This window comes from Hevea brasiliensis, chromosome 5, assembly GCF_030052815.1.
Source record: "Hevea brasiliensis isolate MT/VB/25A 57/8 chromosome 5, ASM3005281v1, whole genome shotgun sequence".
Taxonomy (NCBI): domain Eukaryota; kingdom Viridiplantae; phylum Streptophyta; class Magnoliopsida; order Malpighiales; family Euphorbiaceae; genus Hevea; species Hevea brasiliensis.
Window position 1 is genome coordinate 1,789,825 of NC_079497.1, and position 17,787 is coordinate 1,807,611.

Consider the following 17,787-nt stretch of genomic DNA (forward strand, 5'->3'; position numbering starts at 1 on the left):
TTTCTTGTTAAAAAATTAAATATTAATTTTAAAGATAAAAATTAATAATTATTTTTTTAAAACTTAAAATTTATAAAAATAATATTCAACTTCTAATTTTTTAAATTTTTACTAAATACAACATTAGAATATTAACTAATTTTTTTATAGTAATCAGAAATTAAACTCTAATTTTAGTATGATTAAATTATAAATTATTTTTATTTTTTATAATTAAAAATTAATAATTAATTATCCAATAAAAAAAATTGGTATTAGGGGTGTTTTCGTCCAATCGAAAGTCTGGCTGGCTTAGCCAAAATGACACTCTAATTTAAAAGTCGTGGCGTTTCTTGCTGGTCACCCAAAACACATTCGGGTTGGAGTTCTTGGCAGAGCAAAGCTATATCAATCCATCGGATTTTTCTCCTTCTCAGGTGATGGCGTCATCAGCAATGGCTCTGGACCCCAAGCCCGCACCGGAGCTTCCTCCGTCGATCTCCTCTTCGAGATCGGACCTCCAACAAGCGTTCGCCGACCTATCCAATGGCGATGAAGACGACCTCTACAGTCGCCTAAAGTCTCTTCAGCGTCAGCTCGAGTTCATCGATATCCAAGAAGAGTATGTCAAAGACGAGCAGAAGAATTTGAAGCGTGAGCTCCTTCGTGCTCAGGAAGAGGTCAAGCGGATCCAGTCGGTGCCGCTCGTCATCGGTCAGTTTATGGAGATGGTAGACCAAAACAATGGTATTGTGGGCTCCACCACTGGCTCTAATTACTATGTGAGGATTCTTAGCACCATTAATAGGGAGCTCTTGAAGCCCTCTGCTTCAGTCGCTCTGCACCGGCATTCCAATGCCCTTGTAGATGTGTTGCCTCCTGAGGCTGATTCCAGTATTTCTCTACTCAGCCAGTCAGAGAAACCTGATGTCACTTATAATGTAAGTCCAATTTTGCAAAAAATTTTTAATTATTTTTTAAAAGTGAATTAGGGTTTTGCGACTTGGGTTTTTATTGTTAAATTTCCCGGTCTCATGATTGTGCAATTAGGGATTTTACAACGCAGAATGAATTTTAGCATTTGGAATTTGGGTTGTAGGGTTTGCATCATTGTACTTGTTTGGTCTGTGGTTTTGGAGATCTAATATATTACGTTATATCATGTTGTGTTTTTTATTTTAAAAAAAATGTGTATTATGTTGCAATAAGTTTGCGATTGTAAAAATATTGATGCTAGAGAGGGGTTGTTGAAGGTACGTGTTTTCTTAGTTGTAGTCTCTTTTCTTGCGTGTCAAGACCAAACACAGTCTAGCTTTTTATGTTGATTGAACTCAATTAATTTTTTTCTTTTATTTATTTCAATTTTGCTTTCTTGTCTGGGATTAGTAATTGGATGGAAAATTTTTTGCTTATTAGAATTTAATTATTCATGATTTTGAGCTTTTGGGATTATCAGCGACTGTTGAATGGTAATGCTTGCTTATTAGCAAATTTTATCCTTGCGTGTGTATTTTGGAGAACGTGTAGCGTTGTGCTTTTCTGTGCTTTTGGTGTCTGTTGGAAAAAAGTCCCAAGAATTTATTTGGAGTAGAGAAACTGGGATTTTGAAGTTTTTTAGGTCTTTGTTAAATCCCAAACTCTGGTGGAATGTAGCAACACTGTTGTTGTTAAAAAGAATAAGAAACAATAATTGGGCACTACATAGATACTGTTGTATTAAATAAGAATTATATGAATATAAATTGTAATAGTATTTGTCTTCAATTATCTTGAATAAAGTTATTGACTTAGGAATTGCTGAAAAACCAAATTGGCAATTTATCATTGGCCAAGTAATTCCATACTAATTTGTTAATGGCATTGCCTAAGAAACCTTGTTTTGGTTGCATTCCTCTGCTTAGAATGGTGATGTCACAAGTGAGACTTACCTCCTGATCTTTTGTTCAATGCGTTAGAAAGTAATTGGGAAACTTGATTGGTAACTCTTTCTTACTGCCTGTGATTCTTCATGGGTTACACCTATTATTTTCTTGATCCATACTAAATATTGGTAAGGTGATGCAAACCTCATCCAACTACAAGAATATAGAATTTTTATGAACTTCCACTGTGTAAAATTGCTATCGGAAGGCTTTGAAGATGTATTTCAAGCATATTTTGATTTTTTACTTTTTCCTGTCATTCTCTTTTTCTATTGCAATGTTCTTATAGGATCGATTCCTTTCATTCTAGACTATGATGGGGGCATTTGTAAACTACCATAATCAGCAATTTCAGAAATAATTGTTTGGTTTGTGTAAATATTGCAAGTAATGATTTTAGTTTCAAGAATTCTCCTACTCAATTGGTAAGTAATTTGTGTAACGTTTGTGTCATATTAGGTTCTTCAGGGACACTTATTTCTTTTTTTCTATTCTTTTTGTTTTGGAAGGACATTGGTGGATGTGACATTCAAAAGCAGGAAATTCGTGAGGCAGTGGAGTTACCACTGACTCACCATGAACTGTACAAGCAAATTGGAATAGATCCCCCTCGTGGTGTCTTGCTTTATGGCCCCCCTGGCACTGGAAAAACCATGCTTGCCAAGGCTGTGGCTAATCATACAACAGCGGCTTTTATTAGAGTTGTTGGCTCTGAGTTTGTTCAGAAGTATTTGGGTGAGGTATGTTTTAAAGCTTCACATTTTTTTTTTTTTCGAATTGTTTATCATTTCAATGCTAGAGGCTGGGTATATCTGACCTTTTGTAGAGCCTGAGGTGAGGGAGGCCTCATGCACTGAGGCTCTCTCTCTTCCCCACTTGTATGTGATGGTAAAGCTATGATATTTATAAGCATTCTCATCTCGTTTAATTGTGTATTTTAGGACTTAAAAGTGCATTTTTTTATAGGCTTAAAAAAAAGTTTTTAGGTTGTAATCGTTACATCTATTAACCATGTCTGGGAGAAGCGTTTAACCATTACTTTATTAACCATTGGGAGATGAAGGATACTTATTAACCTAATAATGGTTACTTATGTTTGGTACAAAGTTTAAAAGTAATTAGATTTCTTCTTTTGGCAATTTTAAATGAATTCAGATCAATTTGAACAGAGTACACAATTGCAATAGAACAATTGCTCTCTTCTCCTTTAGTGATTGAAACTTATCTCGAAACTTCAACAATGAATAAAGTGATTCAAGAGGGCAACAATAGGAAAACTTCTACAGATGAGAACTTTTCTTATATCAAATGAACTGAACCCAAGTCCAAGTCTAGAACAAATTAGTTCCATTAAATGATCATATTTTTAACAGGCTGTGTAAGGTAGGGAAAGAGAGATATATCTGTTATTTTTCTTTATTTCAAAATGAATTGAAGATTAAAAATCTGGTTAGAGATAGTGCTGATCAAGATTGAAGGAGAAGATGAAGTGGAATGATATTTCTTTAACCTTTTTCATTCACCTTAAGCTCTTTCTTCTTTCCGTTGTCACACTAACTCTCAGGAGTAATGAATTATTGATTCAGCATGTTTGGTGGTAAATGATTAGCTGGTTAAGCTTTAACTGTATTATACTAAACACTGTTAAAGGGGATAAATTGTTGCTGGAGTAACACATAGCCCCATTTATCCCAAGACAAATGCTCCCTTAGGAGGAGCAGTTGCTTTCTTTTTTATGACATTTAATATACTTTCGCTGTGGATTTCGCTAACTATGAAATACTAGTATTGGTTTGCAATTTTGTTATTCTGCTTGGCAGATGACTTTGTTTATCATGTTTAGATTTGTATTGCTCAATAATAATTTTCCTCTCTTTACTTCAGGGCCCCCGTATGGTTCGTGATGTTTTTCGCCTTGCTAAGGAGAATGCCCCTGCAATTATTTTCATTGATGAGGTAGATGCTATTGCTACTGCTAGGTTTGATGCTCAAACTGGGGCTGATAGAGAAGTCCAACGAATCTTGATGGAACTTCTGAATCAGGTATGAGTATGAGTTTACTTAGAGTTTCAAGTTTATGAGTTAAACCATAGGTGTGAAGGATAGCCTACACAAGCTAGGCCTAACGCGAGGCCCCCATATAGATTCAGGTTGAACTTCTATGGTATAGAACATTATACACTCGCAGTGAAATTATGATATCGAGTTTATATTTGGTTTTTGTAAATGATCCTTAATCAGCTCATTGACTTGCGTGCATTCTACTTTAGATGGATGGGTTTGACCAGACAGTGAATGTTAAGGTAATAATGGCAACAAATCGTGCAGACACTTTGGACCCTGCACTTCTTCGTCCTGGAAGACTTGACCGGAAAATTGAATTTCCATTGCCTGATAGACGGCAAAAGAGGCTTGTTTTCCAGGTAATTTATTTATTATTTGATGTGGCAATAAGTGTTAATCATTACTTGGAGCTTCGAACTTTATCCCGTTTGAACTCTTCAGAGGGTTTGATGGTGTTTTTGTGTTTCATTATTATGTTACGTGTTGGTTTCCATTACAAGTTAAATGGATTTTAAGGGTTTTGTTTTTCCCCTCCTGCACAGGTTTGCACTTCTAAAATGAATCTCAGTGATGAGGTAGACTTGGAGGATTATGTTTCTCGGCCAGACAAAATCAGTGCTGCTGAGGTTTGTTGTCTTGCTTTTTATGCAGGAATCCCTTCTTTTTTAATCTTCATTTTATACGGGTTTTTGTTATCATATTTTCTTCGTTGGGTTACTTTACCCAACTGTGGTTTAAATGTCTTACTTGGGGATTATAGAAGACACTAAAAAATCGAAAGCAAATATATGGTTGCTTAATGATTCTGTTCTTGGGGCGCTTCGCAAGTGGGTTAGGTAGGTAATGGCTGAGGATTGTTCAAAATTTAGGCAGCTTGTTAATGTGATAAATAAGTTGTGATTTGAACCAGCGTTTGGCATTAGCTGCTATAAATATCCTAATTGCATGGCTTTTTGCAGATTGCAGCTATTTGTCAGGAAGCAGGGATGCATGCTGTTCGCAAGAACAGGTATGTCATACTCCCAAAGGACTTTGAGAAAGGTTACCGAACCAATGTGAAGAAGCCCGATACCGACTTTGAATTCTACAAATGAAGAGTGAAGAGAGCTGAAGCACATGGGGATCCCCTGCTGATGACTGATTGCTGAAAATTTTGAATTTGCCCTTGTATGTCATTCTTTATGGGATTGGCAGTAGCCAGAGATGCATCCGTTGGAGTCATTGCAACTTGTAGGTGCAGAAAGCTTAATAGCTCATAGGATATAATCTTTTATGAACATTTTCTTCCCCCCCTTTTCAAGGTGTTGTGTTTTATGTACGCCTCATGCCATATTATTTGACTTCAACTCTAACTAATTATTATTTCCATTCGGTTTTCCCTTGTTTGATAAAAAGTTAAAAAAATTAAGAGTTAAAATGTTGCTCTTTTTAGTTTTAACCTTTAAAGATAATTATTAATTTAAACTCTCAATATTAACATTTAGTTTCCTAAAAAAGATATAAATATTTAAAAATTATAAGTGTAGTAATTAATTGTTATTAATTTTGTACCATTAGGTGTTTTTGTACAGAAATTATCGCTTCTATCTCTCTTATGTATTTGAGAAAAGAGTTTTGATAATATATATATATATTTGAGAAATGAGGACAGCAAAGCAAAACATGGAGCAAGAATCGGAGAAAATATGTGGTCTGTTTGAATGGTTGAGAATAACAAATTTTGGCTTTTTTTTTAAATATTTTAATAAATTTGAATAATGAATTTTTTTATTATATAAAAAATAATTATTAATTTTTGGAACAATGAAAAAGAATTAAAAGAGAATTTTTGTCCAATGAAAAATTACGCAAAAGATAATATAATTTCCAATATGAAGAATGAAAAATACAAATGATATTTTGCTTTTTTAAAAAAAAGGTATTATTTAGTAGATAAGAATTATATATAGCTTCAAATAAGTAAAGCTACATTGATGTGGATTTAATTATAAATAAAATTCAATAATCAAAAAGAATTTTTATATTTAATTTTAAATTAAATTTAATACTTAATTGTTGTTGTATTGTACTTAAATAATAAAGAAAACATTATCAGAATTATATAATTTGTTTTCTATTTTAACCATATTTAGTGCCAATGAAATTATGATTTAGTACCTAAATTCACATTTTATATTTAAGATTTCTGTGGACTGATTTCCAAATTCATGTGTTCCTTCCATATTTAACATTAAAAATATATATTTTTTTTTTACTAAATTGCCTTTCTAGATAAAATTATTAAAATAAAAATAATATAATATAATTTTCAATGGTGTAATATATAAAATTTGGCAACAATAGACAAATTTCAAAGTATTACATAAATCTTATTAAAAATATTTTCTATTTAATCAAATTTGATAATGTTATATTCATGTAATTTTTTTTTATATAGAAATTCACTTTTTTTATATGCTCCCTAAAATCAAACAATGAAATCAAAAATTGAAATCCATTTAATCTATAATTAACCATTTTTCTAATGGGTATATATATATATATATATATATATATATATATATATATATATATATATATATATATATAAAATAAGCTTTAATCAATGTATTAACAAAAAAAATCATATAATTAAAGCGGTGATTTAAAAAGTAATTAAAACACTTATATATAATAAAATATCATTTATCTCATCTAATTAAAAAAGAAAGTAAAATATAACAAATTATACAAATAGTTATTATAGTTAGTAGAGATAAGAGTAAAATTTAAAAAAAAAAATAATATATACTCTTTTATCTTCTAAAAATGATAGATAATTAAACAAAATAACTTATAAAAAATGTCAGTGATGAACAAAAAATATTATTTGAAATCATGAAAAAATTTTACTAAAAAATAATAAATTTTATCTAAAATTCTAACATATGTTGATATTTTACTGGTTATATATATATATAAAATATGGACCTACTTTTTTTTTTAATTATTGATAAATATGTACCAAGTTGTACGAACACTAAAAATATTTCCAAAAAACATTGATTGATAATTGATAAGAGCATACAATTTTTCTATATAAATACACCAAAAATTTACAGAATTATTAAGATAAACATTTATTTGGAAAGTAAATGTAACATTTCTCTTGATCTTTTATAAATACAAGGCAAGCTGAGTTGTAGTTGACACGTTTGCACACTCACAAACCTCATCAAGCTTAACTTTTGCTTTAGTATCCTACCATTTCAACCTCTTTTTTATTATTTTATTTTAATTATATAATTTAATTTTTATTTTATAATCTTAAAATTATACTAAAATTTTGTTAATGTTAGAAATTTTAATTAATGATTTTTATTTGAAGAAACTAATTTATTTTTGTAATTTATCTTTTGATTTTTTTAAGAAGTTAATTGGCATTTTTTTTTTTAATATTTAGCTTTTATGGGATGCAATAATTTCAATGGAGATATTCTTCCATTTGTGGAAAATTCAAAATTCATTGCTCTCTTTTTATAAATCACTCATCTCCTATTTTCTTTCATGCCAAACAAGTTGAAACTCCACCTTTGAGTCTTATTCAAAATCCATCACTACAATGTCAGAAGAGAGCTTACACAGAGATGTTGATGACAAGAAAATGAAAGGGAAGGTCCAAGAAGAACCCATGAGAAAACCTGTGGAGACAGATCCCTTGCTTGATCTTAAGCTTTTCAATAATGAAGCTGATGAATCCAAGCTAGAGCTGAATTTGTTTGGTGTTTTTGATCATGGTTCTGCAAAGGCTTTGGAATCAGCAACTCAAGGGAATGAGAATGCCAAGAAGACAAAACGTCAGTTCGTTTGTAAATACTGCAACAAGAAATTCTCCAACTCTCAAGCATTAGGTGGGCATCAAAATGCTCACAAACGTGAACGAGCATTGCAGAGAAGAGAGAAAGGACTAGATTTAGTCCCTTATGGATTCATGGATGCTTCCTTGTATCCATTTGCAGCAGCCACAGGAGTATTTCCCAGTCATGGCATTAGCATGTACTCCTTGATTCATAGACCACCTTATCGATACCCCTTCCATCACGGGGTGCCTGGGTTTGCCTACGAAGGTTGGGCCAGACCTCCTACCCTGAACCCACAGGTGTCCATGCAGGACAATTGTGGGGGTACTGGTGCTGCATTTCCACCTCTGGACACCATTGGAATGAATCGTAGGCCTCCAATTGGTAGCAGATTTGAGAGTTCTTCACTTGCTAATATGAATGTTGGCTCTGCTGGTAGGATTGGTGGTCATCTTGATCCTTCATGAATTACTGCTTCTGGGAACCCTCACTGTGATCTTGCAAGTCATGACTTGTCCATCAACCTTTGAATAATCATGATGTGTGTTAATTTGTTTTTCCTTTATTGTCATTTGTTGTAATGTTGGTGTTTAACTAGTTTCATTTAATAAAGTTTGCAAAATTTCAGTTTGTTGAATTTACAATTACTTAAGTTCACAAATATCATTCTCTTAAGAGAAATTAAACTGAGATTTTTATGTTTACCGAAACGATTTTTCTAAGAAGTGCAACATTGTACTCATTAAAATTTATTAAATATATTCATTTATTATTTTTACATAAAAATTATTAATATTATATAAAAATACGTAATATTACATTATATAATTTTTTTTATATTACTAATGTAAAATTAATAATAAATAAATATGTTTAATAATATTGTGCTCATATATATATAAAAAAAATCATTATAAAAATATGAGCTCACAGTAAATTAAAATTTGACTTTTCAATTGTGCTCGATAAATGATGCTTTTTCAAAAAGCGTAAAATATAACGAAATTATTTGAGATATCTTAACCCAAATTTGATTATATAGTGTTCCTAACCACGGTTTCCTATGCCCAATTGTTTAAATTGAGAGGCCATTCATAACAATTATACTTTTGGAGAGGAATTCTTCCAACTTGTTGAGCCTGTGAATTTTCATTGCAAGATGTGCACAAAGCATTTGAGACATTGAACACCCAGATTGTGTAAGGGTTGTTTATCAAGATTCAGTAGTCTTCAGCTACAAATATAGAATGAGTTATGTCAGCCTCTAAATGAAAATTCTACAACGCTTTCAAGGAACAATGGGTTCACCTATGCCAACCATAAGCATGATAAAGAGTCAATATTTTTAAATATTTAATTCAATTCAATAATTAATAGAATGAGTTATAATACATAATCGAATTTAAGTTTAGGTAATGAATACTTGCTATCCATATATATATATATATAATTAGTTAAATATAAAATGTTTAAAAATTTATTCAAAATATAAATTATCAATAAAAAAAGATTTTTCCGTTGTCATCTTCCTATGCTAATGCTATTTATTTTTGTTTAAAAATTAAAATTTTTTGTAAAAAGAGTTGCAAACTATTTTTCACAGAATCATTCATTACAATCATGTTTAAATAACAAACAAAAGCAGCTGCTAACTCCCAAAAAAGCCTTTTGTCACATGACAATAGAAATTACTATAAGAAAATTAAAAAAGAGAACAGACTTGGAGGCTATTATAAACCCTCAAACTCTCAAGTCTACATGAAAAATGCCAGTGTTGTATGCTGCTATAATGCTAACTATAACACTTGTATTCTCAGTTAAACAAGAAGAAGCTAAACCCCCGATAAATACAACCATATCTGTTTTTCAAACAGTATTTGGTCTGAGAGATTATAATGAAGAAACATAAACAAATCTCACATGCTAACTTCTACCTCAGGATCAGTTTCGACAGGCATAGGAGGTGAACTATTGCCGCCTCTCAAACGTGAAGATACATTGTCGATAGCAGAATTCAGTTGGCTGATCTTTGCATTCAAGGTCTGCCTGGTCATCTGCTTTCAGGAAAGTGAAGAATGTTAAAAATTAAATCAATTTCATAGCAAATTCCTACTAGCAATAGAAAATGATATTACCTCTAAACCTTCGTCATAATATATTGGTCGCTTGGCCCGCCGGAACCCATATTCATCTTCATTCAGCAGGGATCTTCTTATCTGAAGCAGTAGAAAAAATAGTTAAATAAAACCAGCAATTGTAACATAAACCAGCTTCAAAAGGACTAATTTCGAAGTTAGGAAGCAACAAAAAAAAATCCCCATTGACTTCATCGAACAAATATAGTAGATGGACAGGGGGATCCGCCTTTTTTTTTTTTAATGCACCGAAGAAGCTTCAGCAACGATTAGGCATTAAGATGAGACTTGTGTCTATCTGGCAATCAAGTGAAAATACAGCTATAAATGCAGAATATATATATAAGGAAATATTACCATAAAAATAATACAGCCAATTAACTGTTTAATCATGTTCCAATATCATCATCATTTTATTGGCTAACACAAAGGCAAGGGTGAGTGCCCATATCATAGAATGGACAACAGAGAATTGGGCAACAACGTGCTATCAAACACCATTTCAACATCAATAGTTTTAAATGTTGCAAGCATAGCTTATAGATGGAATAACAGGGATGTAGGGCTATTACATTGTAATAGCCTTCATAAGCTTTACACTTCCTGTTATAAAAGAAGGAAAAAAAGAAAAAAGCAATCATCCAATTCATTAATTACCACATGTTATGGATGCACAATACACAATTTTTGAGAAGCATGGACTGTAGTCCACGTGCAAGATTCAGAAACGCAAGACTCAACCTGACGTCATGTGCCATCAACAATTGTTATGCAATTGTGCAGCAATTAGTCTTTTTGTGTTTTCCCTTCTACGTAATGCATTTAAATGAAGGAAATGTTTGCCTTATCCATCACTTGAATTGCCATCTTTTTAGATCCTTTGATGGAAAATTTTAATGCCAAAAAGTATAAAATGCTAAAACAAAAACATCTAATCACCTGAGGAGCAAAAATATAAGCTAAAGTTCCAAATATGGCGCCTCCTAAAAGAAATCCTGCAACAAAATCGCTGCCACTGCCCCTACTACCATCACTGCATATAACAGAAGAAATGATAAAACAAATCTCAAAAACTAGGGTAAGCAGGGTACACTCAGATGGTATAACATTAGATTGTATAAATATCAAAATAATAAAAGTCAGATGAACCATACAAAAACTAAGCTAGACTAACCATATGCAAACCATAAGAAAGAGTAATTTAAAAAGAAAAAGAGTACATTCCACAAACACCCGTAACACCACTCACTTAGGCCATACTTGTAAAAAATCCTTCCAGAATCAATTAGATTAGGGGTAAGAAACCCTTATGAAAACAACATTTATTAAATCATAAAAAGAAAGAATGAGATATTGTTGTGCACTGCGAAATCGTATAAACTGTAAAGAAATAAAGCAAACACACAAAACACCAATATTTACATGGTTCACCCTCTCAGGGCTACATCTACCGGCATGCCATCTTCCACTATCATCAATAATTAATCATCAATTACAAGCTCAAACTATACTACCTATCAACCCAATTACACCTAAGAGAACCCATACAATATCAAACTGCTCATAGTAAATATATTAGTTAGTTCCTCTCAATCTCCTATAGACATAACTCAATATATTTACTATTACAACATTACACCATAAAGGGTGTCTTGAACTATATGGGCAAGAGTCATCTCATCAATGGATAAGAATCTCTTCCTCTTGAATTCTATGTCCTTACTCCACTTTAGGCCTAAACCTTTCTCCACTGCAATGGGCAAGTGCCCCTCACTAATGGGCAGAGCTAAATCCTCAGTAATTGGCAAAGTCCCTCTCTACAATGGGTGACAATCTCGCTCCATGGGCTGAAAGTCATTTTCTTCAATGAGCAAAAGTCAAATAACTTTTTCCATCATTCTCCTATTTATAGTGTTAATTCCCTTAATACTTATCTGATTAGGAGTCCCACTCAATTTAGGAATAATACTAAAATAAGAGTTCAACTCATTATAAGAAATATTTATCCATCCTATTGAAGAATATTTCTCCCACTCAAATTAGGAAAAGATCTCTCTCCAAATTCTATTAAGATTTTGAGTCATAATTTTAATAATCTCCACCTTGATTCAAAATCCATCAATCATTGCATACTTCAAATTCTTGGATGCCATCAAATCATCAAATCTCCATGCTTGAACTTGAACTCTTCAAATCATCAATTCTTCAATCTTTATATTAGGTGTAACTTGTTTTATTCTTCAAAAAAATATTCACGTCATCAATCATCTTGATTTTGTATCAAGAGCTCCACCTAAATTTTATCTCTCCATCACCTTGAACTTGCATTATCATTATTGCATGTGCAACTTTTCACATATCACAATAGCTCCGCCTTTAACCAAACTCACCAAAATCATTCCCATGCTCTGATACCAATTTGTTATGCACTGCAGAATCGTGTAAATTACAAAAAAACAAAGTAAACACACAAAACACCAATATTTACGTGGTTCACCCTCTCAACATAGGACTACATCCACAAGCATGCTATCTTCCACTATCATCGATAATGAATCATCAATTACAAACTCAAACTATACTACCCATCAACCTAATTACACCCAAAAGAACCCATACAACATCGAACTGTTCATAGTAAATATATTAGTTAGTACAATCTCCTCTAGACATAACCCAATATATTTACTATTATAAAATTACACCACAAAGGGTGTCCTCAACTATATGAGCAAGAACCATCTCACCAATGGACAAGAATACATTCCTCTTGAATTCTATATCCTTACTCTACTTTAAGCCGAAAACTCTCTCCACCGCAATGGGCAAGTGCCCCTCATCAATGGGTAGAGCCAAATCCTCAGCAATTGGCAAAACCCCTCTCTACAATGGGTGACAACCTCACTCCATGGGCTGAAAGTCATTCTCTTCAATGGGCAAAAGTCAAATAACATTTTCCATCATTCTCCTATTTATAGTGTTAATTCTCTCAATCCTTATCTGATTAGGAGTCCCACTCAATTTAGGAATAACACTAAAATAAGAGTTCTACTCATTATAGGAAATATTCCTCCATCTTATTAAGGAATATTTCTCCCTCACTCCAAATCCCATTAGAATTTTGAGTCATAATTCTAACGGATATAATAGCAGCAATAAACATGGCACCCATGAAATAAGCACATGTCCGCATCAGCAACTAGCAACATGAACTTCCCTTGCCAGTGATGGCTTCAGATAGAGATTTGCAATTTATTTTAAAAAGGATGAAGAACTATCTAACATTCACTTCTTAACAGCTAGTTCAGCAATGTTAAGGAAGCAACCTTCCTAACCATGGATGAGTTGAAGCTTAGGGCTCGTATATCCTAATCCAATGCCACCATGAAGTAAATTAAATGTGCAACAGCTGACTAAACTTCTTCTCTCCATCTCCAAAACTAGTCGCTTGCCAAGTTTCACAAACTTATGCCCATTCTCATCCAAAAGATAATGCAATAAAATTGGAGAAAATAGATCAAAGGTGAAAAACAAAGACAGACTCTGAGTTGCTTCTTTCCCCCCCTCAACCATGTGTATTAATTCAAATATAAAGGGAAAGTAAATGGATCAAATGACTATAACTACTAAAACCACTCAGGAAATAAAATGTCTTGTATCTAACTTTCCATAGTCTTCAATAGGCATTCCCATATAATTTATTTGGATGTCCTACATAAAGAAAATGAGACCAGAACAACGTACTTGTATTCTGCACGAACAGACAACTTGCGGTTTCCCACCTGGTTTGACTTCCTTTGAACTACCAGTTTTGTTGTTTTTACAAATGAATTGGACTTTGAGAACCAAAGCTCATGTGCCTTCAATTGAGATCCACCTACAAAAGGATTCCCATAATATGAGCTCTCTCAAAAGATCAGAGTCCATGGAAGATTTTCAACTTCACTTTAAAAAAAAAAAAAACCAACAAATAACAAGACCAGAAGTATTCTTTCGTTCTAGTTCATGTACATATACTTATAGCCTATTTGTGGTTACAAAAAACTTAATCAATAAAATATAATCTTGATGTAACAATGTGCCATCTGATGTACTAATTGTCATTTAAAACCTACACAAGTTCCTAGAGATACAATTTCCAGTAATCTTGCTTATACCATAAAAAAAATGTAATACAAATCCTAGACTTTAATATAATAAATTAAAGCCTTTTTAAACCAAGTACCAGTGGCATACTCCATTCAAAAAAGTCCAGCCCCAAATCATTCTTATTACAACAAAATGAAGAGTTAAGAAAACTAAAGAACTTATAAAGATCTACATGAAGCAATCCATTTGTTGAGATTAAATATCAGAAAGGCAAAGATCAAGTATAAATCAAAAGAACAGGTCCAATATATATGTTCTTGATCTACTGCCAAAACGTTGATTGTTTGTACCTGAGATTGATAAAGGAACGAAACCGGTCGCCATGATAGAAGGAAAAGGTTTAGAGAGTACAGGGAAGAGTATTTATGCCAGAAGTGTGGAAGAAATGATTATCGAAAATTATAAACAGCACTTTGGTTTCCGAGTTAGTTTAATTTCCAAATGTACCCTTTGTTTAAAAGAATGGGGAAATGTTTTTTCTTTTATTCATATTTTATATTTTAATATTTTAATTGCAAAAGGTCATTTTTTATTATTATTTTATTCTTATTTTTTATTTTAATTGTGGTATTATTTTTATTAAAAAAAAAAAGTGCTATCAAAGTGTACAACGAGGGTAAGTTAAAAAACCAGACACATAACGACGGCCCCCCTCGGTGGAGCCCAAGGCGGTTGTTGGCTTTGCTTTGGATGATCCGCCTTCGGCTATCCACCTCGTCCAAGAATGAATTAATTATTTAAAGCCGATGAGAAAGTTGCTAATTGTATCACCCCAAAATTTAAATTTTATTATTTTATGAGTATTTTTAGTATTTTAATTTTATTTAAATTTTAAAAATTTTTTTGAGATTTTTCGGATTTTAAAAATCGGATTCGATTTTTCGAAAATATAAACTTTGATGATTTTTAAAAATTAATTTAAAGACCACGTGACAAAACTAAAAATATATTTGGAGTCTACATATTTTTCTGAGTTTTTTAAAAATTTTTCGAAATTTTTGGACCTCGTTTTCGGTCCCGAGTCAGAGTAAAAATTTAAAATTTTGTATTCTAAATCGAACCGGCCGAATCGAACCGGACCAGATCGGACCGATCGAATCGGACCGACTCCTTTTCTTCTTCTCTTTTCTTCGGCGCGTCCCGACCTCCTCCCCTTCTCTCTCTCTTTTCTCTCTCCTCCCTCCTCCCCTTGTCGCGCCGCCACCTCCCCTGCCTTCCCACCTCGCCGGCGCGCCGCCTCAGCCCTACCCCACGGCTGGCCGCCGCCTGGAACGCCGGAAAACGGCCCCAGACGCGTAGCGCGCGCGCGACTCCTCGGCTTCCCGGCCAAAATCCGGCAGATCCGGCCACCAATTGGACCGAGTCTTGTGTCTAAAATCATCTACTCGTCGAGAGCTTTCCATAGACACCAAGAACACCAAAATCCATCGAGCGGTTTCTCCAATTTTTGCCCGGGAAGTTTTAGCCCATTTTGACTTTCGGGCTAGATTTCTCGCAAACCGTGAATCCCACGAGAAAACCGAGAGTACCAGAGCGCTCCACTCGTCGAGAGCTTCGCGGCGACATAAATTTCAAATTTTTCCGACACCGTTTTTCGGTAGGTCTCACGGAACTTCGCAGTGTCTTTTCGAGCATTAAATAAGCTTAGAAAATTCTGAAAAATTTATGTACTAACCCCCGTGTTGTGGGCTTCTTGTAGGTATACTCAATTCGTGGAAATTCGACAGTTGACCAGATCTGTGAATTTCCGGCCAGACAGACCCGTTACCGGAAAAGTCTCCGAATTGGACAGAGGTTTTGGCAACCCCCCATTGTCAGACGTCCCGAGCGCGTTCCCGAAGTCGGAATCGGCAAAGGTAAATCCGAACCTTGCTTTTTCGTAATTTTCTAGTGCTTAAATAGGATTAAAAATTCATAAAATATTCGTGGTAGCTCAGAAAATTATTATTCTTTTTGCAATAGCCTAGTAATATTGCTAAGGACCGCGGGTCAAAGTTTTAGAATTTTTAGAGCTTGTTTGGGTAGTTTTTGAAAAAATGATCAATTATAAGGACTAAATTGAAATTTTACATATTGTGATGGGTGACTAATTTGATGGGCCCAGGAGGGGCTGTGTGATGTGCTTGAGTTGTGGAAATATGGATTGTGAATATAGAAGTGTGTTTTGAGCCATTTTGCAGGTTTGGTAGGTCCTAGGTAAAGGGGAGACTCTACCGGATTTTCGGCACGACTTATGACGTATTTGGTCTTTTCTTGATTGTATTGAGTCATTTGTATTAAATAATTGTAATGTAATTGTCAGGTGAGCCGGGACAGCTTTCTTCCTCCGCCCAGCCGCCACAGTAACTGTTGTCAAGTCTGTGAGTAAAATATTAATTTTAATTGTAATTTCACTATTATTATATGTTCAAGCATGCCCATACATCACTTATATGCATATATCTATGTAGATAAACTTTAGGCACGATTTATGTTGCATTCATAACTGTGAAAGTGCCATGTATGTTGCTGTGGTAATTTGGAGCAGTGTGTGTGCGTTGGCGTGCGTGTGATGTGGTGTGGACTATGGATATGACGTTTAAACACGTCTTGATATCTTCGCTGTGACCGGGTCCTTCGGTGTAGACACGTCTTGATTTCTTCTCTGGGACCCCGTTTTGGTTATTAAGTGGTAGTCCGAAATGAGTTCTTCACGGCACAGATTGGAATTAAGAGAGTCAGATAGGGGATCAGCTCCCATATATATTATGATTGATGTTACTGGGTGTGTGAGTGCTCCAAATTACCTTTTTGATGTTATGATGTAAAAATGTTGTTGATGTTGCATTTCACTCTACAGGATGCATTAGTTTTAGATAGTTATAGAGATTATGGTTACAATTGATATTTTACTCTCTGAGTCGAACGCTCACTCCTGTTCAATATTTTTTCAGGCCACAGGAGGATATTTTTTAGATTAACCTGCTTTCTTCCTCGCAGGTCGATTATTAACGTTTGTATAAACTTGTTAAATCTTAGAATTTCCGCATGTGTTAGAAATGTTTATTTGATATGGGTCTGTAAACTAAATTATTATTTTGGACCTGTAATCTTAATATTTTATGCATGTCGATGGATTGGATGAGGGAGCTGAGCTCCCATTTATTTTTATGCTGATGAGTCTGTGGAGGGTGAGCTGAGCTCTCCAATTGAGTATTTATTGTGTTTACAGGTCGGGTGAGTCAAAAACTCCCCGTTGAAAGGTCCATTTTATGGTCGGACTCTGTCTGGTTGATTTCTTGAAATTGGGCCCAAATGGGCCTTAGAGTTGGGTTAAGTGAATAGTTAGGCTTACTACGGGCCTCGGGGGCTTTAGGCTGGCCCAGGTCCTAGTGCCCAGGTCCTAGTGCCCAGGTCCTAGTGCCGGTCCGGCCCATAGGTTGGGTCATGACACTAATGAATATTTCTGTATATTTTATCTAAGTAAGTTTAGTATAATTATAATTAATATATTATTTAATTAAATAAAATATGATTATATAATTTTTTATTAATAGAATGTTTATTTTAATTTATAAATTATTTAAATATATTTATAAATTTTAAAAATAAAATTACATATTTATTTATAATATTTTTTGAACTTTAGATTAAAAAAGAATAAATTAAGAGAGATGAATTTTTTATTTTGAGATTTATAAATACTAAATTTATAAGTTA

General features: G+C 33.5%; 3 protein-coding genes across 3 annotated transcripts; 2 read left to right on the forward strand and 1 right to left on the reverse strand.

Annotated features, from left to right (window-relative positions):
• Positions 1-329: 329 nt before the first annotated feature.
• Positions 330-5,382, forward strand: LOC110667666 (26S proteasome regulatory subunit 6B homolog). Its single transcript, XM_021828575.2, has 6 exons — positions 330-920; positions 2,411-2,641; positions 3,786-3,944; positions 4,172-4,324; positions 4,508-4,591; positions 4,925-5,382. The coding sequence occupies exons 1-6, from the start codon at positions 420-422 to the stop codon at positions 5,057-5,059; spliced, it is 1,263 nt and encodes a 420-aa protein (XP_021684267.2). The 5' UTR covers positions 330-419; the 3' UTR covers positions 5,060-5,382.
• Positions 5,383-7,436: 2,054 nt separating this feature from the next.
• LOC110667682 (zinc finger protein 1-like) lies at positions 7,437-8,305 on the forward strand. The gene has a single exon (XM_021828601.2). The coding sequence runs from the start codon at positions 7,567-7,569 to the stop codon at positions 8,269-8,271; it is 705 nt and encodes a 234-aa protein (XP_021684293.2). The 5' UTR covers positions 7,437-7,566; the 3' UTR covers positions 8,272-8,305.
• A 1,201-nt stretch (positions 8,306-9,506) lies between these two features.
• LOC110667650 (uncharacterized) lies at positions 9,507-14,522 on the reverse strand. The gene is made up of 5 exons (XM_021828556.2): positions 14,379-14,522; positions 13,684-13,816; positions 10,879-10,972; positions 9,940-10,020; positions 9,507-9,858 (listed from the first exon to the last, which is right to left on the reverse strand). Exons 1-5 carry the CDS (start codon positions 14,410-14,412, stop codon positions 9,721-9,723), a joined length of 480 nt encoding a protein of 159 aa, XP_021684248.2. The 5' UTR covers positions 14,413-14,522; the 3' UTR covers positions 9,507-9,720.
• Between the last annotated feature and the right edge of the window lie 3,265 nt (positions 14,523-17,787).

Excerpts from the sequence above, each read along its gene's own strand:
- LOC110667682 (XM_021828601.2), top strand. The coding sequence starts at position 7,567 with ATGTCAGAAGAGAGCTTACACAGAGATGTTGATGACAAGAAAATGAAA.
- LOC110667666 (XM_021828575.2), top strand. The coding sequence starts at position 420 with ATGGCGTCATCAGCAATGGCTCTGGACCCCAAGCCCGCACCGGAGCTT. Across the intron at positions 2,642-3,785 it reads TTCAGAAGTATTTGGGTGAG|GGCCCCCGTATGGTTCGTGA; the intron begins GTATGTTTTAAA and ends TCTTTACTTCAG. Across the intron at positions 4,325-4,507 it reads AAAAGAGGCTTGTTTTCCAG|GTTTGCACTTCTAAAATGAA; the intron begins GTAATTTATTTA and ends CCTCCTGCACAG.
- LOC110667650 (XM_021828556.2), bottom strand. The coding sequence starts at position 14,412 with ATGGCGACCGGTTTCGTTCCTTTATCAATCTCAG. Across the intron at positions 13,817-14,378 it reads CGTTCCTTTATCAATCTCAG|GTGGATCTCAATTGAAGGCA; the intron begins GTACAAACAATC and ends ATCCTTTTGTAG. Across the intron at positions 9,859-9,939 it reads ATTATGACGAAGGTTTAGAG|ATGACCAGGCAGACCTTGAA; the intron begins GTAATATCATTT and ends TCCTGAAAGCAG.